The 24,077-nt window shown below is 41.1% G+C and overlaps 1 protein-coding gene across 2 annotated transcripts in view; it reads right to left on the reverse strand.

The window, feature by feature from the left end:
* PCSK5 (proprotein convertase subtilisin/kexin type 5) overlaps positions 1 to 24,077 on the reverse strand; it is a 466,860-nt gene that overhangs the window by 105,502 nt on the left and 337,281 nt on the right. For both annotated transcript variants that reach the window (XM_030920278.1, XM_030920277.1), the window contains exons 21-24: positions 18,647 to 18,749; positions 12,680 to 12,816; positions 7,097 to 7,303; positions 5,604 to 5,672 (exon numbers count right to left, since the gene is read on the reverse strand). In XM_030920278.1, coding sequence (XP_030776138.1) covers positions 5,604 to 5,672; positions 7,097 to 7,303; positions 12,680 to 12,816; positions 18,647 to 18,749 — 516 coding nt within the window. The remainder of the gene's footprint in view (positions 1 to 5,603; positions 5,673 to 7,096; positions 7,304 to 12,679; positions 12,817 to 18,646; positions 18,750 to 24,077) is intronic.

The following is a 24,077-nucleotide window of genomic DNA, read 5'->3' on the forward strand; positions in this document are numbered from 1 at the left end:
TCCGCTCACCGCAACTTCCGTCTTCCGGGTTCGAGCGATTCTCCTGCCTCAGCCTCCCAAGTAGTTGGGACTACAGGTGTGTGTCATCATGTTCAGCTAATTTTTGTATTTTTAGTAGAGACGTAGGTTTCACCATGTTGGCCAGGATGGTCTCAAACTCCTGAATTCAAGTGATCTGCCCGCCTCGGCCTCCCGAAGTACAAAGTGCTGGGATTACAGGCGTGAGCCACGGCACTGGGCCTCCCACAGTTTTAATTTGCATTTCCCATATAATGAACAAGCATCTTTTCTTATGCTTGAAGGCCGTTTGTTTCATGTGATTTTAAAAAACATCTCTCCTTCTGTCCTCATAATTTCCTGGCTATCACCTTAGATTTGGCTGCTTTATTTTATATCTGGATTTCTGAAATAGTCTTCTAGGTGGTTTATCTACTAAAGCCTCTCTCCCTTTAATTACCGTGAACACAGTTAACACAATAACCAAACTAACCTCTTAATACCCACTTCAAGACACACACTCTCCCACTTCTGTTTTTAAAAGAACCTTCAATGATTCCCTTTTAGTCACAGAATACTTTTAACCTCATTAGTCTGTAATTCAAGATTTTGTTTTCAACCACTTCTCCAAACTTTTCTTTGCTTATTTCCTTATACTTCCTCATTCCTTCTGCAAAATTAGTATACCTGGTGTCTCAAAATCCATAGCAGAAGCCTTTTTTTCCTGCTATTGTCCAAATATAAAGACCTCCTATAGTGCAGCTCTTCTCTTTTATCTGTCTAAATTCTACGTAAACGCTAATGTCCACCTCAACTCTTATCTTCTTAAAAGCCTTCCTTGAACACTTCAGTGCCCAGAGGTTCTCTTTTTTAAAAAAAATCCTTTTGGTGCATATATTTGCCCCCTTATTTGGCACTGACTTTATATAGCCTCTTTTTTTTTTTGCAATTCCTTAAAATTTTTAAATTTGGATATGTTTTATGCCAAGAGTGTAGACTATGCTATTTCAATTGGCAAACACTAATACATTTTCATTATCTCTTTCTAAGTTAAAACAAGGGCACATTAACCACTATATTTATTGATGAGGTAGAAAAGTAAGAACATCTTATGTAATTTGATTAAAATCAATCATCAAGTCAATGGTATATAATCTAAGATGCCTGGATCTCAGGTTATAGTTAAGTGTCATAGCTATTGCTACATTCCCTAAATTAAAACAAACAAACAAAAAAGGTGCCTCAAAACATTAGGTAAAAGTCACTCCATTTACTTATGTCTTCAGTTATTGAAGAAATATAATTTAAAACTCTCAGATTTATCTTAGTAGTTAAAATTTCCATTCAAGATACTGGTTAGAAAGAGAAAGAATTGACACCAAATATTCTTGGAACAAAATGGTATTATATAAAATGTTATCTATTTGTTTACAACTTGATAAAGAAGAGAAATCGAATCTCATAATTTCATCTCAAAGTATCTAATTCAACACTTTCCTCCAGATGAAACAATGATTTTTGGTCATGAGCTTAGTTTTCTGCCCCCTTTTTGGTAATCTTTTCTTGGAATGACAGATAGCTAGCTCCACCCAGGAAACAGACGAGATTCCAGTTAATATGGAATTTGAGGTTTTTTCTTATTAGGTATAAAAGATAGATATTAATGTTCACTAAATAGCTGGAAAGGAATACAAAACTCAAAAAAAAAAAAAAAAAACCAAAAAACCCAGGATTTTTATTACTAATTATTTTATATAGCTAATTATTACATAATGTAGATAAAATGTCTCACAATGACAGATTTCACTTTTATCTGACTCCCCTAGAGATGGTCTAGACCTGGCCCCGAGATGAATCTCCATTATTAAAATGGAATAAAGTTAAGTTCTCTCCAAAGGATGATGTCCCTTCTCACAGGAAGAATCTTGGGGAAATCTATAGAAAAGTATTCAGATTTTTCAAGTTTGTGTTTATCTCTTTAAAATCATAAAACTTAATAAACCACGGTCTGATCAAAGCTTCCTTACAGTTCTAATAGTTCATGAAAAATCATGTTTTAATTTAATTAATTAATTTATTTAGAGAAAGGGTCTTGCTGTGTGGCCCAGGCTGGAGTGCAGTGGCATGAATACGGCTCACTGCAGCCTTGACTTCCCAGGCTCAGGTGATCCTCCCACCTCAGTCTCCTGAGTGGCTGGGACCACAGGGGCATGCCACCACATTTGACTAGTTTTTTGTATTTTGTTGTAGAGACAGGGTTTCACCATGTTTCCCAGACTGGTCTCAAACTCCCGGGCTCAAGTGATCTGCCCACCTTGGCCTTCCAAAGTGTGGAATTATAGGCATGAGCCATTGCACCTGGCCAAAATAATTTATTTTTGTATTGTATGGTTTATTTTTTCTTCTTCTTGGTTCATTAACAAAGTTTGATTAGAGAAAACAGCACATCTAAGACCCTGGGTATCCTAAGTCATTCATCTCTGCTTTGAATTTGGGCAATTCTCAAATTCAGTTCAACAAACATTCATGCATTAATTGCACATTTATTATGTCCTGTGCACTCTGCTAGTTCAGAGTATATAAGTCAAAGAGCTTGTTCTCAGGTAGTTTAGTGTCCAGGCAGAAAGGTGTATACATAGCAAATATTATACTAGTCACCTCTAAAACATAGTCTCACTGGCCTAACAAATAAAGGGAAACTAGAAAAGGGAGAATTTACTCCACTGGAGAGATCAAAAAAGGGTTCAGAAATAAGGTGACAATTGGGTTCAGCCAAGTCAATCCAAGAATAAACGAGGCCCAATACATAGAGATATTATAAATTAAGGGATATTTTAGAATTTAAAATGAGAAATTAGAGGTATTTAGAATGCTCTTGCCACCCTTTCTGGTAGCGTCACTGCACTTTATACCTGTCTCTACTCTGGTAGGTTGTCTTCTAAGAGATTTCATTCCAGGTGTGTCACTTGGGACAGATCCTGCTATCCCTTATAGCAGGATCACAGCCATATCACCTGTGAAATTCTCACCACCAAGGCGAGCACTCAGCACACAGTAGACGAAGTTTCTTAAGTAATGAATGGACTGAAGAGTTTAATAGCACTTTGTAAAGTAAATCAGACTTTCTGATCTGTCTCTTTTTGCAAGTTGAGTCTTTTGGATTTTGAGCCCCCAGAGGGTCAGTATCTGCTGTGGAGTCCATTTCCAGTGGCTTCCCCATGGTGTCATGTTTAGCTGGGTCAACTAAGTGGAGGATGAGGCCAATACAGACCCCTAGTGACCGTGGTTTTCTTGTCACTGTTCCCACCTCCATGCTAAGATCCTCACTGATCCTGAAGGAGTTCACACACATTCATACATTCCTCTCAAGGTGTCTTGAAGCTATGGAAGGAACATCATCTTTTCTCTACGTGTATCTTGCTGGGTAGACTTGCCCCACTGTCATCACTGAGCAGAGCCAAGAGAGACCAAACCTCAGGTTTTAGATTATACACAACTCCTCTCCAAGATGCACAAAGATGCCAGTATGGGCACACAACACACAACAGCAAAGATGCCAGAGAAGACCACAGAAATTAGCTGGGGTGTGAAATTTAATGGGAAAATACATCTGAAATGGGCAAACGGTGAAATCAAGATAGTCAAAACATTCATCATTGCTCCGGGCAAACTCACCTTCTATCACTTCACGTGAGACAGACACCAGAATTTGCTTCTAGTTTTTTACTTCAGTACTATTATTTATGTGCACGTTTATTTTTTGCTTCCCAGGTAATTAGCATTTTACCCTTAAATATCTGACTCTAAATTTTACTTCTTCTTAAGTGTTTATTAACTTTTTATGAGATTTTATTATCCAGTAATATAAACATCATTTTATAGTGGAAGATAATGGGGGAATGATATTTAAGCTTCCAGAAACTGTATTTTCTAGTTACAGATATTATAGAAAATGTATCTTTTCCATTTAAGGCAAAGAGTGGTGGTGATAGCCACAATATAAATTATATGATTCACGTATAATATTTAAGTATTAATTTCAAATTAGCTCAAAGAGAAGATTTAGAATATTCATAGCACAAAGAAAGGATAAATGTGTGAGGTGATGGATATACCAGTTATCCTGACTTGATCATCACACATCATATGCAAATAGCAAAGTATCACATGTATCCCATCAATGTGTAAAACTATTATATATTAGTGAGAAAAATTTAAGAAAATCCATTGGGTAAGGCAAACAAGAAATCTACTTTATTCTGGCACAATCTTACCCCTAGAAACTTCATGAGTGTTCTATAGAATAGCATTGGCCTCACTGGGCGGCTTGTCAGAAACACAAATTCTCAGGCCCACTTTAGACCAGTGAATCAGAATCTCATTTTAACAAACTCCCCAGGTGATTTGTGCCACACTGAAGTTTTAGAAGCATTAGTCAACCAATCCCAGGGCTTCATGGAAGTTCCATGAAGAGAAATTATTCCATGAACTTTTCAGTTGAGTTTCCTTTCAAAAATCATACATACTAATTATTTTCTATATGTTGCCTAAACATATATTAAGAAACAATCCTGGAATTCGGTAACCTCCCTATTTTTCATCTTATAGCCAACGCAGTGGTGCCATGTGTTACGAACTGTCTCCATCGCCTCCTGCGGGCATGCTAGAAGGGGAGAAAGAAGGAACTACTGACTTGAATTTAAGAGTTATACATGAGAGTGACAAGTGCTTTGCATTGTATGATGGGGAATTCAACTCCGCTGTCACCACGATACGATGCTTTATTCTCTAAGGGTTGTCTTAGGCTCCAAGCAACAGAGTCATTTGTATTTTTATTTTTACTGTTTTGAGATGGAGTCTGGCGCTGTCGCCCAGGCTGGAGTGCAATGGCATGATCTCAGCTCACTGCAACCTTCGCCACCCGGGTTCAAGCGATTCTACTGACTCAGCCTCCCGAATAGCTGGAATTACAGGCACCTGCCAGCACACCCAGCTAATTTTTGTATTTTTAGTAGAGATGGGGGTTTCACCATGTTGGACAGGCTGGTCTCGAACTCCTGACCTCAGGTGATCCACCCACCTTGGCCTCCCAAAGTGCTGGGATTACAGGCGTGAGCCACCATGCCCGGCCCAACAGAGTCATTTTTATAAAGGAAAACCCCTATCCCTCTACCCACAAACTTTTGTGTTTTACATACCAAGTGAGTTAGAGGAATTAGGCATTTCTTTGCTTGAGTTTATTCACTGTTAATCTTCCAAATGTGTCACCTTGAGAAGCTAAGGAGAGGCTGAGTCTCAGGCACCTGAAATGTGGTTGCTGGTCAGTAAGCCCCACCAACTTATTGACAACCAGAGGAAAAGGTGCCATGGTCTCCTTTTCTAAACTTGAGTTTCATAAAGACTAGAAACCCATTCATTGCTTCAAAAGCAAGTATTTCCTCACAGTGATCCTGTTTGTATTGAAGAGAGCCTACTTAAGACATTGATGGTGACACTGATGCTGACAGCAATGACAAGAGTGCCTGCTGGGGCAATGACAGGATGAAGGTGTGTGGAAAAGGACTCAGCTATTTCAACTCTTTAGGTGACAAAGGAAGAGGACATACCCAAGCTGCATCCCAGACATCCTTCTTCACAAGGTACACATTCTTCATAGTCTGGGTCTTGGACTTCACCTACACGAAAGAGAAGTGAAAAACATAACTCATTTCCATATGAGTGGAGACACGTTAATTGCTATAAAAATATGTTCTTGTGTAGCTTCTTTTAAAGTAAATCATAGAGCAATTATGAAGCCCAAAACCATCCTTGAGGATATATGTGGTTTCTACTTTTTAATCTCCTTCTATTAATTGAATAGATTAAATCAGCTTGATTGGGTGAGAGAACTAGGCTGGACCATATGCCATGCATCTAGTTTTGAAGTCAAGCTTGGTGATTTTATTTATTAAAGAAACCAGTTCTGCTTCTGGGAAAATGGAATTGGGTATGTAAATGAACAGGTTCCCTTCCTCTTTTTATCTGTCTTACTAAACACTTTTTAAAAAGTTTAAAATATTTTACTACACTCATAAACATTAAGGAGAAACAGAATTGAGTGTCTTAATTATTCTAAAAATGTCTTGGAGCTCTCTTCAGCACCAGACCAGGCATAATTCTTATACAGAGCAGAGCAATAACAGTCCATGGCATTCTTACACAGAAGAGAACTGAAACTATAAGTGTTGTTTTTTAATTTCCTTCTTCCCATAGAATATAAGAAATTGGGCAATAACAATAACACATATGATTCACAGACCATTTTAATATTTTCAAGTAGTTTTAGGCTGATCCTCACTGGCTTCTCAAAGCCACTCTATCTTGATGCTCTGCTCTTCCTTTGACAGATGAAGACAACAAGGCGTGGGCAAATTAGGTGAGTTTTGCCCAGGGTCTCGTGTCTAGTAGTTGGGAAAGAGAAAACTGTTGACCCAGACTTCTGGATTCTAATCTTATTTTCTCTCCCCTGTATCCTGTCCACACTCCCCCCACCTGCCAAGATCATTTTCTTTTCGTTTTTCTTTTTTTTTTTTTTGAGACGGAGTCTTGCTCTGTCTCCCAGGTTGGAGTACAGTGGCACGATCTCGGATCACTGCAAGCTCTGCCTTCTGGGTTCAAGCCATTCTCCTGCCTCAACCTCCTGTGAAGCTGGGATTATAGGCATGCAACACCATGCCCGGCTAATTTTTGTATGTTTAGTAGAGACAGAGTTTCACCATGTTCCCCAGGCTGGTCTCGAACTCCTGGCCTCAAGTGATCCACCTGCCTTGGCCTCCCAAAGTGCTGGGATTACAGACACAAGCCACTGCACCTGGCCAATTTTCTATACACTTAGGTGCATTCCTACAATCTTGGATTATGTCTGGGGAAACCCAGAGAAAGGGTGTGTGAATAGAGAGAGAGAAAGTTACCTCTCTCCCCACTTGAGTATGGAGTCACCCAAAATCATCCCAAGTACCAACACGCAAGCCAGGAAGGCAATTCAAGTCTCCAGGACATCCAGGGCGCAGCCCCTCCTCCCGTGTTCTGGTGCTGGGCAAGGGCCCAGGAGTAGGCTTACCTTGTCCACACTCCAACTTCTGGCACGTGTGGTTGGTGGGCGCTATGAAGTAGCCCCTTGTGCATCTTATGCAAACGTGCATGCTGTGGCAAAGCTCACAGTTGTCTGGGCAGGGCAGGCAGGTATTCCCTTCAGTGGCATAGTGGCCCTCTGGGCAGCTATCTCGACACTCTCCCTGGTGTAGGAAGTACTCTCGGCCATAGTTGTCTGATCAGTTACAGGAGCAACGAGAAGAGGGATAATGTACAAAGTTAGCCATGAAGCTATTATAATGTAAGATATATTTAAAAAAGATGGAACTGAGTGCTTTCGTTCCTAGGGGCTGAGGGGTATAAAGATGGATTTAATGAAAAGTGCAATAACTACATCCTTGTAGTTGAAAAGTTTTCCTTGCAGGGAATTATTTTCCAATATTTTATATATTTCAGTGAATAGCGACTACTATCTGGGATGTTATTGCAAAACCATGCTCTGTGAATAACTACAATTCAAAATGTGTTTAACATTCCCAAGGGCTCCTTTGGTATCTGTGAAAGCTCTCAGACTTGGGGGGTGGCTATAGAGATCCCATGAGAATAAACACATGCTTAATGATCGACACGTTTTATGAAAGTGCAATCTTTTAAAATGATTTTGAATTGGTATCGATCACATGCTTGCATTAACCATCTAAGGTCTGAATTTCCGCAGAGCTGCCAATGCCCATAATGACAGGCTTACTGAAGCACTAGACCAAGCACACTTCTTTGACTCTTTTACGTGCATTCCTGAAGGTTCCTGACTTCTGTCAACATTGAATTCTTTAAGGAAAGAACTGGCAGTGCCCACAGCATAACAGACCATGGGAATTTGTTCCTGGTGGGAATGGAAAAGTCTAACCAGTTACAAAGCATCACAATTAGTTACAAAGGGTTCTATTCAGTTACAAGTACAAAAACAACAATAAGGTGAATACTGATGCATCTAGAGGTCTCCTACTCCCACCCTCTTGGAGTTTTTGTGCTGAGTGTGCTCAGGGTATCCATCTTCTCTGAATCAGATTTCCCATATGTCCCTGCCTCTGAAGAGCAGCCGATCTGTGTTACTCAGAATAACCAGGGTCTCGAGTTCATTCATCATGTGATCTACCACATGGATATCCAAAATCATTGACCTTCAAGATGCAAGGCTGCTGAATTTCTGGATAAAGATAGCACTAGATCCATGTTGCAAGTGTGGAAACTGAAAGTCAGTCTAATGTTAAATTGACTCACATGAAATTGCCAACATTTGACTATTTTTTTTACCTGTGTGCATGGCACTTTCACATCATTTATCATAATATTTCTTATTTATGCAAAGCCATAGTTGAAATACGTTTTTTTTTTTGAGACAGGGTCTCACTCTGTTGCCCAGGCTGGAGTGCAGTGGCATGATCTCAGCTTACTGCAACCTCCTCCTCCTGAGCCCAAGTGATCCTCCCACCTCAGTCTTTCAAGTAGCTAGAACTACAGGTGCATGCCACCATGCCCAACTGTTTTGTTTTGTTTTGTTTTGTTTGTATGTTTTGTAGAGATAGGGTTTCATCATGTTGCCCAGGCAGGTCTTGAACTCTTGCACTCAAGTGATCTGCCTGGCTTGGCCTCCCAAAGCTCTGGGTGTGAGCCACCATGCCTGGCCTGAAATGCAATTTTTAAAACATGCTTTTGGATTATGGGCTCTCAAGCTACCTTTTTTGCTGATTATGATTTTATACCTGAAGGCTACTGGTTCCCATAGGACCAAGAAAATAAAAACGGCTTCCACAGAGGTGGTGGAAGAAAATATTCTGCTGTTTGTAAATTAGACAGAAGAGATTATCCTCTAAGGAAAGAAGAGGGTTTGGAAGGACTAATGTGCATTTGGTGATTCTATAACTATCGATCAACATTGTGGAGCACAAAACTCTGATCTGGTGGAACCTGGAATCTCTGGAGACCACAAGAAGGTCATCCTTCCAAGTTATGTTCTCAGTCACTTTATGAAACCATAGCCAATGCCATTTCCATCCACCATGACTCATTCAGAAAAAAATCTTTTTTTCAGAGTTTGCCAATTTCTCTGGGGTAGGTAGGAAGATTTGAGGGAAAGCAGTGAGGAAATCTACCTCTTTTCCATCCCCTATGCCTTCACATGACATCAACTCAGGACCCAGATGCTTAGGGGGACTCTAAGGCTCTAAATATGTATTTGTGGAATGACTGAATGGAGTTAATTCATATTTGGCAATATTCAATTTTTCCCCTATATCCAACTGGATCATCAATCTTAAAAATTAGCAACAATGGGCCCAGATTTAGAAGGAAGTGTTCTTCAATCCCGTTTTTATTGTTTCGACATGGCTTTATTGAGGGGCCTCTTCAGGTGCTATAATTTGGGTTTAAAGAACAGAGATTTGAGGGGGTCTCAGTGTTTAACATACATAGACCTGCAAAGGGAGGTCACTTAGATGCCTTGGCCATGACCAGCTTTTCTCACAGGTTTGGTCCAGGACTATGTCAATATTTGGTCAGATTTTGAGTAGTTCTGCTCAATTAGTTATGGATGATCATTTAAATACCATGCATAAATTTTTGACTACTCGCCCAGGGTCTTCAAGTTTAAATTATTACAATAGTATGTAGACGAAGCTATTTCCAGTGGTAGAAGGGCTGATACTTTTGTTAGGCACCAAAAATTTTCCTGGGACAAGAGTTCAAATGGGATAATAGGGGACAAGAGTTTAGATTGGCTTTTGTTTATTCTGGAGAGTGATTCCCTTTTACCAGAGCATTTCCTTGCAGTTGATTCTGTTAGGTGAGAAGGTGGACCAGCATGAAGATATTGGATGTCCGTAGGAGAAAAGGAAGGGTGAGGGTTGAAGGCATGAGGTGAAAAGAACTGCTGGAAAGGATAAAAGAAAGGTGCAGGAATTCTGAAAATAAACTTGATGAAGTTGACTACCACATTTTGCTTGCTGTAGCTGTTGTGTGATTGATGAAACTTAGCTTTGGGTCCAGTTTGGTAGTGAATAAATCTGGAAGAGAATTGGAGTGAATCCTCAGCAATATAGCTGGAGATGTACACTTCCAAAAGGCATCATGCCTAAACCTTAGTGAAGTCACAATTAAACAAGGGATACAAGCTCTACAAATTGGTGGGAGGGGCTTATGAAGGTTGATGGGACCCCCCAGCTGGATGATTTTTAGCCTTTTATTAAAGCTTCCATTTATGGATATGGAACTTCTTCAATTAAATCATCCTTCTTCTTCACCACTGTCCCATCAAGGTCTCTGCTACATTTGCTTCACTAATGCTTCTTAAGGACATCACACTCTTAAGTAGGCAGAACTACTTCAGGGCTTGCTAAACAACACCCTACCTCGAGGAAGCCTTCTCTGCTCATTACAGCTGGAAGTGATGCTGCTTCTCTGATCTGGCGTAGGATTTCTACCATGCATTTGGTCTTCATCTATTATTTTCTTGTTTTGTAATATATGAGAACAAACCTCCTTGTTAGACTGTAACTCCTTGAAGGTGAGTATCTGTTATCATTTATCTCATTTTCTCTGGCATTCAATACACAGTAACTTGTAAGTAGAAGGGATGCAATAAATGTTTAAGATAACGGATTAAGCACAATTTCAAACAGAAAGAAAAAACAGAAGAAATGTCAGCTCATTTATAGGTAGGTTGGTCCAAGTAACTGTAGGATGCTTAGAAGACTAGACATTTGTTTGGTATCTAAACTTCTTTCTAATTTTGTGCTATATATGGAGACGTGAACGTGATTTTGGATGCCATCTTGTCCTTTCTCTTCTTCTTCTTTTTTTTTTCTGGTTACAAATAAGAAGAGGCATAAAGAGGTAAAGTGACTGGTTTAGTACTTTCTCATCAGTAACAAAGCCGGGACTTGAACCCACATTTTCTGACTGCTGGTCTTAACATTCCTTCCATTGAACCATTCATTCATTCGTTCATTCAGTTATTTATTGTGAACCTTCCATATACCAGACACTGTGCTGGTGCTCAAAATACAGCAGAAATAAGGGAGAAACCATGCCATGCTCTTATGGGGCATACAAACGTATGGACCAAATAGACATCAATGTGTCGAGGCTCATGAAGGGGGAAGTGCAGCGTTCCCAGGTTGCTCCTGTGATGGCCTAATCCAGGCAAGGAGGTTAGGGCAGCCCTCACTGAGGAAACGATGTTGACACTAAGTTGGAATAGGAAGACATCAGCCAGACAACAAGCGGAAACATCTCAAATGAAGTCTTAGGAGCAAGAGAAACTCAAATGCCCCAAAGAGTAAGCAGCTACAAACAATAACAGTAATGATAATAAAAATAATAATAGTTAATATTCTAAGTGCTCACCATGTGGCTAGCCCTGTTCTAAATGCTTTATTGTTTTCTCTCATTTCATGTCATTTAATTTTCATAAAACCTCTTAAAGAAGTAAGCATGATCATCATCTTGTAGATGAGGAAGGAAACAGAACCAGGCAGTCTAGATGTAAAATATGACAGATGTTTGTCTTATTTTGATATCTGAAACACAAAGCAGTAATTTTAATTTATACACAGAAATGTGTTATCTCCTGATCTCCTGCAAATGCCTGGTACTTCTAATGTGTTCTTCATTTTTCTTGGTTTATTGCAAGGAAGACTAAAGATCAATAATTCTCTTCCACCAGAAAAATGATCTAAGGATGATGATGCTGGTAACTGACAGCCTCAGGATCAGTGAGACAACTGGGCATGGTGGGGACTGGGGAGAGATGGAGAGCAGCGTCTTTTGGACTCCAGGTAATGATTTGGGAAATGCAGGTCAGGTGGTGGATCTTTTGAATTTTCAATAGACATGAAACCCTCAAGTTTTTATCTGCAATGTCCCAGTGTTTAAATTTGGCTCAAATTTAAAAAGTAGTATATAGAAAAAAATAAAATATGAATCTGGCCCACATGAGGTCAGTAGGGGACAGGCCTATGAGCTGAGGCTGGAAAGGAGTCAAGGGTCAGAGTGTGGAGAACCCTTGAGAGCATGAAATAGAATCCAATGGCAGCAGGACACTTTTAGTGCAGGTAAATCGGGGACACAAAGGTCACGTTTGTAATCATTTGAAATGATGATCTTGCTCTGCTGAGCTCTGGCAACTTCTAAGTGGCACACCTCAGCTCCAAGAAGACTCACACACAGCCTCTAATACAATAAATACTTTCCTTAAAGACAGAACGTGTCAGTCTTAATTCCCTAGCTTTTCACTTGTCCTTCCACAAACCTTAGCTTCACTGTCTTATCTCATGTCTGACCTCATGCTTGTCTGGCTTTCTCTGGAAAGGCATCTCTTAGCTGCTTTCTCATCTTTTCAAGGGCACCGAGTCTACACCCAAATAAGGTGAACAAGCTTTTTGTGTCCTGATAACAAGCATAAAGTTCAAGGTTGTCCAGGCTCTCCAGTGAACAGCTGTCTGATCTTAACCCTCAACCCCAGACACAAGGCTTTTGGGTCAAACCAAATGATGGCCATCAGGAGAGGAACAGGTTTGGGGTCAGGAAGACGGAGGAGCAGCAGTCCTCTCACCTGCTTCACAGGAGGTGCAGTGGGTAGGGCCGCTTCCTTGGCATCTGTGGCAGGTGTGGTGGCATGGATGGCATTGATTCTCAAATTCAAATTTCCATGAGGGACAGTTTGAAACACAGCGGCCATCATCAAGAATCCTAGAGGAAAAGCAGACTTTTAGAATTCATCAGGGTGACTTTCCAGAGTGGCCCTAAGTATCAGAACATGTGGTTTTCATGTTTGCTGTGCAGATTTGACTTCATTGTTCCAGAAACAAGGGGGATGACTGGGAGTGATCATCTTAGAACATGTAAAATATTAGTCATGTACCCATCCTTGGCCCAAGATTTGGACCTAACAGCCAGCATGCCAGAAACTGGCTGGGAAAACAATCCCGAATCTGGTTCCAAACAAGCTAACTGGTGCCCACAGGGATTAAATCCGTATTATAGGCCCCAACCAAACCCAGCCAACAGTCAGATGGAGGTTTCTAAACTTTCCATACACTCAGTGGGCCTCTGAGAGAGGCCTTGGAGAAAATATTCTTCCTTTATCTATCAGCATGCTTATGCTTTGCAAGGGAAATGTCAGCTCCAAGGGCTCTTGACGAGTAGAACAAAACACTGCTTTGTAGCTCGGGTGCTACTTAGAAGCCTGGCCTGTGTATATATTGCAAGTAATCAATGAACTCTGATTTTGAGTGTCTTGTTTTGCAAGCATTTCCTGAGATATGGAGTACTGGAGTCTCTATTTTCTGACCATGAACACTTTCTGTGAACACCTACAAAGGGCATTACTGATGAGTTAGTATATGGGCTTCTAAAACTTTGGTTTTACACATATACAATATATATCCTAATGTCATTGTTAATATTTTTATAGTTTTGCTTCATTATTCTTTGCAAACTAATCATAAGAGCAAATGTGATTAAGTAAATTGTATCCAAGTGTTCTGTTCAGAAAAATACAAAATGTTTATCAAATGCAAGAGTCAGATAGGTAATATGAATAGATGAAATGAGCTGGGGGCTGCACACCCAGAGTTCCTAATTTAGTGGGTCTTAAGGGGAGGCAGCTGAGAATTTGCATTTCTGACATTCTAGATGATGCCAGTGCTGCTGGTCTGGTGAGCAGTCTTCGAGATCCGCTGCTCAGTGACAGTCTGGATTACTGTGGAATTCGCTAAATGATTCCTATGTAATACAGGTGACATCAAATTGGCATCTCTTACACTCCCTTAGAATGACAGTTATTGTATCAGTTGTGAGGTTCACTGAGCACATAGCATACACATGCTCCCGTGAGCATAATGCTGCCATCCAGGCCTGGGACATCTGAGTGGGCCTACGAAGACAGGGAAAGATGTCTTTTTCTCTCTACTACTCCTCTCCACTTAAGCTGGACACCACATGAAAGGTCAGCTGTAGGCCTCAAGCAACTTGTTCCTGTATTGGCACTGGCTTGTTTAAAGTTCACTGTTTCCAGAGCTAGAACCAACCCTGAACTGAGGGGTGGGCCATTTCAATCCCAGGTTTAGAGGAAAGTTGGGTGGGGCAAGGCATCCTGAATAGTATGTCACCTGCAGTCTTCCATCTCATTCATTCCCACACACTGAAAGTCTGTGTCATTTGCATCTGTTTGGAGGCAGAATGGGGTTCAAGCCAACAACCTGAGACAGAAGTCCACCTCTGTCTTGGATTTCCAGGCCCTCATGTTCTGTTAACCATCCCCAGCACCACTGAATAAACAATCCTTCTGGCCTTCTGCAAAGCGTGAGTCCCAGTCCTAAACAGACACTGACACGCATCTGGCTGTCCATGTCAAAACAGATCCCCTGCACCATGGCATAGAATGAGATGCCTGTGCTCCCAGCCTAGATTTTTAGCGGATGGCGCTAATGCCAAAGGGGGAATATCCCAGCCCCACCCTGGCACCAGTTACTGAGCCAGAAGACTTTTCAAGGAATAGTCTGGATGTGGCTAGTTTAAAATGAACAAACAAACAAACAAAACCAAAATCTTTCCATAAGAAAAACCATGGAAGAGCTTTCTGAGGATTTTAAGCAAGGAAGCTATTCGATGTTCTGCTGAAAAGGAGAATAGGGCAAGTTTATTCTGGGGGTTTATTTTCTTGCTAAAATCAATTGAGAAAGGGATATGAAGTACACCATCATTTTATCTCTTAGAGCAGTGGTCCCCAGCCTTTTTGGCAGTAGGGACTGTGATTTGGTTTGGCTGTGTCCCCACCCAAAATCTCATCTTGAATTGTAGTTCTCATAATCTCAAGTCATGGGAGGGACCCAGTGGGACGTAACTGAATCATGGGAGCGGTTTTCCTCATGCTGTTCTCGTGATAGTGACTAAGTTCTCACGAGATCTCATGGTTTTATAAGGGGATTTTCCCCCTTTGCTCAGTACTTCTCCTTCCTGCCACCCTGTGAAGAAGGAGCCTTTCTTCCCCTTCGCCTTCTGTCATGATTGTAAGATTTCTGAGACCTTCCCAGCCATGCAGAACTATGAGCCAATTAAACCTCTTTTCTTTATAAATTACCCAGTCTCAGGTATTTCTTCATAGCAGCATGAGAACAATCTAGTACAGACCAGTTTCATGGAAGGCAATTTTTCTACAAATGGGGATGTAGAGGATGGTTTTGGGATGATTCAAGTGCATTATATTTATTGGGCACTTCATTTCTATTATTATTACATTGTGATATATAATGAAATAATTATGCAACTCACCATAATGTAGAATCAGTGGGAGCCCTGAGCTTGTTTTCCTGCAACTAGATGGTCTCATCTAGGGAGTGATGGGAGGCAGTGACAGATCATCAGGCATTAGATTCTCATAATGAGTGTGCAACCTAGGTTCCTCACATGTGCAGTGCACAATATGGTTCACACTCCTGTGAGAATCTAATGCTGCTGCTGATGTGACAGGAGGTTGAGCTCAGGCAGTAATGTGAGCAATGGGGAGTGGCTATAAATACAGACAAGGCTTCACTTGCTCACCTGCTGCTGTGCAGCCCAGCTCCTAATAGGCCATGAACCAATACCAGTTCATGGCCTGGAGTTTGGGGACCCATGTTTCATAAGATGAGATGACAGATTGGCTTGGGGGGGAATCATTTGTTTTGGGACAAGTGATCTCTGATTAATGGGAACCACTAAAAACCACTCAGAAACAGGAGAGGAAGCAGAAATAGAACCCTTCCATGTTTAATAGGGAAGGGGCTGTCTTTCTGACTTGATTTTAGGAACATGTCAATCACATAATCATGCTTGAAACCATTCCCTCCATGTCCACCCTAACAAAAGCATAGGTGACATCTCCAGTTTTTGTAAGAGGATGATTATTTCTAAAGATAGAAAGATAGGGAAGACAGTTATGCTTAAGTGAAGGCACTGAATTATGTCACCATGACCCACCCCACATTCTCTAAACTCCCTCCAAAATATTGCTAAGAAACTTGAAGAAAAATCCCATTACAAATGGCCACAGTTTTCAACAGACACCAATGAATTTTCTTTAGTAGAAGAGAATAGATATTTTGCTCTATAAAAGTAGAAAATGGGGCTGATGAAAATTTTCCTTAAAGCCAACTCAAGGCATCTCTGGGACCACCGGGCATCCGATCCATGGATTCCTGAGATGCCCAGGCAAGCTCATCTCTGCAGGGGAAGAGCTTCTCCCCCCAGCTCATGCCAGCTCTTGACCTTTTCATAGGAAGTGAACCATTCCAGACCGAACAGGCCTGAAAGAAAGGGAGAATGCAGTGGAATCAAGTGCTAAACAGCTGGGCAGAGATGATCTTAACATCAGCGCTGAGTATTCCAGAAGGCCCCAGGATGTGTGTGTGACATGAACTGTAATGAAAGAGATGGCATGTCAGGGTTAGCTTGTCCTCTTTGCTGATTGTTGACTTGGCCTAATTAAAGCCATTACAATGGCACTTAGTGTAATTTCTTGGTGCTTTAATATTCTAAAAGAATGAAAATCTAGTAAGAAGATTTTTTGGTCTGAATTCGTAGAAATAGATCAAATAAAATGTTTGAGCATGGGTCAGAACAGAGATAACTGTGAAATGTTTTTAATTAGTTCACTGACTCTGTAACTCCTTCAGGACGGGGCAGAGAAATTAGTTTGGGCAATGAGGACCCCAGCGTCACAGAGCTTTGCATGTTAAGTACAGTGGCAAAGAGGGCACTTGGTTTCTCCAGGTTTTTAATTGTCTTTAAGGAGCTAAACCCAGTGGTTCATAAAATTGTAAAGGAAGGCTGGTGGCTGCCTTATTAAACAAATGTTCAAATATTCTCCTAGTTCAAAAGACATCCACACATGCATTGGAATGTGATTGTTGGTATGGTGGGGAATTGGAGAAAAAAACAGAACTCATTTTGAGAATGCTACCTGTATCTTAGAGTAAGTCCTGATGCTTTTTAAAAGCAAATTCAATATTTAGAGGCAGAGTTATTTTAAAGAGACACTTGGAAAAATATGCTCATTGTTAGCATTAAAAATTCTTGAAACTGTTCCTTTGTGTCTTCTTCAGTCCTTTCTCCTTCCTTCTTTCCTCTTTTCCTTCTCTTATTCATTCTTTGCTTTCTTCCTTCCTCTTTCTGAGGGAGCTATTTGGAGAGCCAAACCTATGATATTGATTACATACTTCACCAAGTTCAATAAAACACATTTATTGAATTGTTATATGTTGATCACTATGGGGAATAAAGGAACAAACACATCGCAGCACCTGCTTGCAAGAATATTACAGTCCTGCAGAAGTAGGACAAAATGACCATTATGCAAAGCAGAGGGCATGTCCATCCCAGAGATGCTAAGTGCCTGCCACTGGAGCAGCCTCATCACCCTTGCCTGCAAGAGACCTACTTCCTTTGCATTGGGAAGGGCAGTGATGAGGCCATTCACTGAAACACTCAGCAGCCAACAAATATTCAGTGCTAGGCTCAGAGGAGCATTGAATGAAAATACAACAGGCCTCCAACTTTCTTTATTAGAAATTCCCACTGTGTTAGCAAAGATGCTTATTCCATTTGCACACTTGCTATTCCCTCATTAACTCAGTTAGCAAACATCATTAAGTGTCTACTATTATCCCAGAACTGTGGTAGGTACTAGAGATCAAAGATGAGTATCTCAAGTGGCTTACAGTCTGATGAAGAGATAGCTTTGTAAATGAAAACCTTCAAAAGCTACAGGTGCTCTTATGGAAGCTTATAGAGAGCAAAGAGACAGAAAAATGGTTAATTTTTGCTGAGAAGAGATTAATTTTACTGAGAAGAGGTCAGAAATGCCTTTAAGAACAGTTCGCCCCTTGTAATCTCAGCACTCTGGGAGGCCGAGGTGGGTGGATCACCTGAGGTCAGGAGGTCAAGACCAGCCTGGCCAACATGGTGAAACCCGTATCTACTAAAAATACAAAAATTAGCCAGGCATGGTGGCGGGTGCCTAATCCCAGCTACTAGGGAAGCTGAGATAGGAGAATTGCTTCAACCCGGGAGTTGGAGGTTGCAGTGAGCAGAGATCATGCCACTGCATTCCAACTTGGGTGACAGAGTGAGACTCTGTCTCAGAAAAAAAAAAAAAAAAAAGAACAGTTCACGTTTGAACTGACTCAGAAGTAAGTAGGTATTTGACCAGCAGATGGAAATGATGATTGAGGAATGGGTGTGCAGTAAAGGATGAGATTTCAGGCATCAAAAGTGGCATCAAAGGCACCCTATTCATTGGTGAGGAAATCTGTTCCATGTCCAGGGAACTGGTCCTTGTGGTGGGGACTGGGCGTCATGGGGAGAGGATACTACAGAGCTGGGCTGTGCCCAGACCAAGGAGAATATCTGTGGAGTGGGAAGGAGTTTGGTTCTTTCTCACTGCAGGCCTGTGGGGTGCCGCTAAGGTGGTGAGCACCTCCTCTCTCCACCCTGCAATCCATGAGCTCACACCACCGGAAGGTCCTGAGAAGCCACTTACCTTGTCATGGGGCAGGTAGTGCAGTCTTCCTGGGTTGGTCCCCGGCACTTGGCACATGAGGCCTCACAGGTCTGGCAGTGGCCATGGTCATCAACGTATTCTCCTGGGGAACAAAATCTAGTTGTTTACTTCATTTCTACATGGCAAGGCTGCCTGGGCTGTCAGTCTGAGAGCAGCCAGATCTCTGTGGCTGCCTGAAAGCAATGCAGACAACACAGAGAGGAGAGGCCTTGAATAGCTTCAGCTGCTAGTCCCAAATCCTGATCTTATCATAACAACTGTTCCTCTCCTGGGGGCCCCAGAAGTTGGAACCTCAAAAAGTTATGAGGCAATGACATATTTCTGAATCTAGTCAACATGTGTTACAGATTTTATAAGTAGGGAAGGCCAAGCGGGGCTTCCCACCAGACCCCTTTACTGAACTCCTACTGACTTTCCCATTAAAAGCTGAGGTCTCCTGGTCCACAGAGGGCCCTATAGTTTTGGTTCAAGTCAAGCAATGAGCAGGACCCACCTAGATCTTGTCTTACCACCCCATGGGGTAGAGGTGCGGGAATCGTGGTTACTGGTCAAGAATGGGTGCTGAGTCTTGGCTGATGTTGGGCAATTGTAAGCTACATCTCACTCTGAAAGAGTAATAGTGAAGAAATAGCCAGGGAATTCTTCCTTTAATTGGAAACTTTATCTTTCCCAAGGGAAAACACATGTGGGGCCCTGCAACAGAAGCAAATCCAGCCTCACAAGTTTCTTGGAAACATTTTAAGAAATTACTCCCACAGCAAAGGTGGCAAAGGGGGGCCAGTCTCATGGAAAGTAAATCTCATGGATTTAAAGATGGGCCTCTACTCACTGAATCCAACCCTCATTGCACTCATCCTAACCTGCTATTGTCTTAAAAAAAAAAAAATTGACAGGCTTCTTTGGTCAGATCCACAGAGTCACTTTTTCTGGTTTAGAAACTGGTCATGCTCAGAAAATATGGTTTCAGATTTTGGCAGAGACACAACCTCCACTGGACCTCAACCCCCTCCAACTCTGACAGCCCCCATAAGCCATGTCTGAACACTGTCAATCTGAGATCCAGCTGGTGGGGTGAGATAGCAGGATCCGCCCAGGGTTTAATCAAGTTGTCTTACTGAAACGCCAAGACTCATTGCCTGATTTAGCACAGTTGCATTGAAAAGAGTCCTGGAAACCCAGACTTGACTGGTGAGGAAATGAAGGAAATTCATCCTTCTTTCTCCCCCTCTCCTCCACCCACATCACTTCATTAGACTGGTACAGCTAGCATGTAAGTAAATCTTATATATGTAAATTTTATACTTGCTAGCACTAAACCCCAAAGATGAATGTGAAGAGACAACTAGAGTCTGCCTTTATGTAGCAGAAAAAGCCTTTCATGTAGAGTTATTCTATTCGTTTTGTTAACTGAAGGGAAAAGTGCATGTTCAAAGTGATGCAAACATGTAATCACAGCACACCCTGCACACCCCGGGCTCTGTTTCTCTATATCTCCTCATTGTTACCAAGGTACAATTTGGACTGGGAAACTTACATACAATTTTTAGAATGGGACTGGGACTGTGATTCTCACTTCAGGACTGAGTAGAAAACTTCCCAGGAGACCTAGGCCCAAAAGAGTGCATAACTAGCAGGGGCAAAGAATACAGGTATGCAGGTTGTTCACTGCACAAGGTGCCTACCCACCCAAATGGTCCAGTGGAGGCTGACATTCAGCCCATTTGCTTCACCATGCCAGGCACTCTGGTGTAGGCTGCCTCTGCCTCTGTAGAGGGACACCTTTTATTAACTCACACAAAGGCGTTGACTGGACTGGTTACATTCTTGGTAACCAGTAGTCCCAAGACAGAAAAAAGCTGTGACCTCCATCTAGCAGGAGTGGTGATTTCAAGCGGAGTCTGTGTCACTTACTACAGGCATTATCATAGTTATGCAGCCTTCTTTATATTTATCCAGGCTCCTCCACTTCACCTCTTATTTATGGCTTCCACTGTTGTTGTAGGAGGCACAATCAATTGGGCAAGGTGATTATCAGTCCAGGTACCAGCAAAATTAAGAGCAGAGGACCCAGGGCAGGCTTGGTGGGAAGAAGTAGACCTTGCCTACAGGGGCCAGTGCAAACAATTTGTGTTTACAGTTAGATGATATCTATGTATCTTTCAAAAAAATATGCTGAGTGGAACAAGAATGGAGGAGGTTCATAGAAGCTTAAAACCCTACAAAAATTGTATTCTAGAGAAATGTAGACTCTTAGAGAGCACAACTTATCTATTCATTCACTTTATGGAGAGAGATATATATATGTATTTTTTTTTTTTTTTTTTTTTTTTTTGACTCGTCTCACTCTGTCCCCCAGGCTGGAGTGCAGTGGCTGGATCTCAGCTCACTGCAAGCTCCGCCTCCCAGGTTTACGCCATTCTCCTGTCTCAGCCTCCCGAGCAGCTGGGACTATAGGCGCCCGCCACCTCGCCCGGCTAGTTTTTTGTATTTTTTAGTAGAAACGGGGTTTCACCGTGATGGATATATTTTTTAACACTACATACATGCCAGCAACTAAGGGAGATGTAGGGATGTACAAATTAAAAAGACCCTGCTCGTGGGTTCTCAAAGATTTTATGAGAATGATTTATAAAGAGATAGTTATAACCCAATTACTAGCCAAGGGACAGAAGATAAGTAAAATTCTACTTCCTCAGGCCAGATTGAAAACCAAAACAGAAGGTGTACACAGGACTCTGCTAGACCCAGAGGCAAAGACAATTACTTTGCCTTGACATCGGTGCCTATAGGAATGGACACAGTGGTTTGGTTCTTCCACCTCCTCATATTCATCTACCCTCATTTCCATGATGTATCAGATCCAATGCTAGGATAGGATTTTAAACTAAAACACCTTGCTCTGCTAAGTCAAATGCTACTTAGAAGGTTCTGAAAGTTATATCATGTCCGTGCCCAAAGTTTTTATCACACAGATGAGGCATCGTTAGGTTAGTTGAGGGTTATTAAGATATAACAGTGAAAATTTTGAATTCTCTTCTGTATCTCTTGTTTGCCTTCTCATTGGCTTCCATAAACCAGTAGGTGGCTTTAATACCCTGGCTTTGCATGTCCTCAATCTACTCAACTATAGTGGCCTCTGTTGGCACTCACAATGTGCTGCCTTAGATATAATGACCACAAAAGATTACCCCGTCTCCTAGATTTTAAATACATCCTCCAAGCACAGGTTCTTATGTCCCACTATGAGTCTACATCATCCCAGGTGACTCCCTATCACTGTGTGATTATCCCTTCATTCATCTCTTCCAATCTCTACCTTGCCTCCCCCACTTGGGGTAGGCCAAGCCATCCCAAAGCCCAAGTTCCACCCATTCTTCTGCAAAAGGAGACATCACTTCTTCTTCCAATGTCCACCTTGCGTTCCCCACTTGGGGTAGGCCAAGCCACCCAAAAACCAAGTTCCACCCATTCTTCTGCAAAAGGAGACACCTTTTCATTTGCAATAAGATGTCTGAGTTCCCTTGGCTTTTTTTTTTTTTTTCAATGTCAAAAGTCATCTCTGTTTCCTCCTTGGCTTTTTACTTATCTTCTGTCTCCAAGAAAGGTCTGCCTCTCTTCCTGGCTATTGTCAATTCCCCATCTACTGTTATAATCTTCTTTCCTCAGGATATTTCTCCACCAGTTCCTCTGTCTTTAATCTCTTCCTCAAAACTCCCATCCTTGTCTGATCTACAGAAGTTTTCTGCTAACCTAAAACCTTCCCCAGCCCTTTCCCCACCCTGATAAGGTACTCGTAAAACTTGTTTTTTCCTCCTACTATTTGGAAACAAAATGGTGAAAACTTCATGACCTTGAAGCTTATGTAAGAGAGTCAGTGTAAGACAGCTACACTGTGCATGTCTCTCAAGTCTGCATGCCTCTTCACATTAGAACAGCTGATGACAATAGAGGAAGCTTCTCCCATGCTCATATTTATGTAGATGTTCAAATAGTTACATAAACAACTGCCCCCAGCTCTTACAGGCACAAGTTTTTACTGCGTGTTTGGAACAGAAGAAACCAGGTTCCAAGGACACAGAGAAGTTGCTTTTTTTTTTTTTTTTTTTGGTTGTTGGAGCAGCAAATTCTTGTCATCTGTCTTCATTGCACAATGAAGCTGAATGTTTATGACAGGCATGATATACAAAATTCTTACAAAAAGTCACTTTTAACAGAGCCTTCAGGGGCCAGTATTTTGTTTTCCACCTAATCCTACAAGCTCTTCTTTCTGGCATCTTCATCTGTTGTTATGATTTCCAGATCATTTTTCTCCTGTGATCAAAAATGTTCCATTCCCCCTTTAGTTCCTTTCTCATCCTATGCTATAATGGTTCAAAGGACATTGAGGAAGTGTAGTCACTTGGAGAGGAATGCTACCTTAAAAGTTGAAGACACAGCTTAAAAATTAATACTTATAAATTTTAAAAAGTTACGAGTGGCTTACTGTGCTTATTCCGTCTCTTGATAACACTGTAGAATACTGTCAACAAGTCCAGATTCTAAGCAAACGTTATAAAGTCTTCCAGAATAAGTGAACGTGTATCACAACACCCACAGTTACAAAATATGATTGAAGTAATCATTTTTAAGGTTTACATGGCCAGAAGAGCCTCATTTCTCCTGAACAAATGCTATACTTTCTTTTATACCTCATAATATTTCTTTATTGATTACAGCTAACTTAGAGAATTCTAGCAAATAAATATGTCCACTGAATAAACTAATCAACACATAAATCTGATAGTTTATGATGCGAGTTTAAAAACTTTTTAGCGAGATGATTAGTAAGAGAGGGTAGGAGGAATTTGATGAGAATTCAGTTGCTTGATTTTTGATCTGGTTATTTCAGTGAGTAACCTTGGGGTATGAAATTATCTGTAGACCTCCCTGTGAGGCCTATTTATGTGCCTTGTCACTCAGATGCCAGAAATCATAGAGTATGAATGATTCTACAATCACAGGTGTTAATCAAATAATACTATCTCTTTGCAAGGATGCCAACATATAGTTTCCAACTTAAGATACCATTCTGTGAAGATAATTTTTATTTAAAACGTCTATGTTTTTTTCACCAGCTACAATAAATATGCAGCAACACTTTCAGCTACTTATGTACTAATGAAATAAGTTGGTTTTCAAAGCCTTGTTAAGCATGAAGTTTTATAGCAAGACTCAAACTATGAGGCCATCAACTGAGACTGCAGCATCTTTAAGTCAACACAATCATTTGACCTTAAAAAGGACAGAAATTCTGACAAACTCTATAACATGGTTGAACCTTGAAGACCCCATGCTAAGTGAAATAAGCCAGTCACAAAAGCACAAATATTGTATTATTTCACTTAGGTGAGGTATCTAGAGTAGTAAAAGT

Source organism: Rhinopithecus roxellana, chromosome 16 (genome assembly GCF_007565055.1).
Source record: "Rhinopithecus roxellana isolate Shanxi Qingling chromosome 16, ASM756505v1, whole genome shotgun sequence".
Taxonomy (NCBI): Eukaryota; Metazoa; Chordata; class Mammalia; order Primates; family Cercopithecidae; genus Rhinopithecus; species Rhinopithecus roxellana.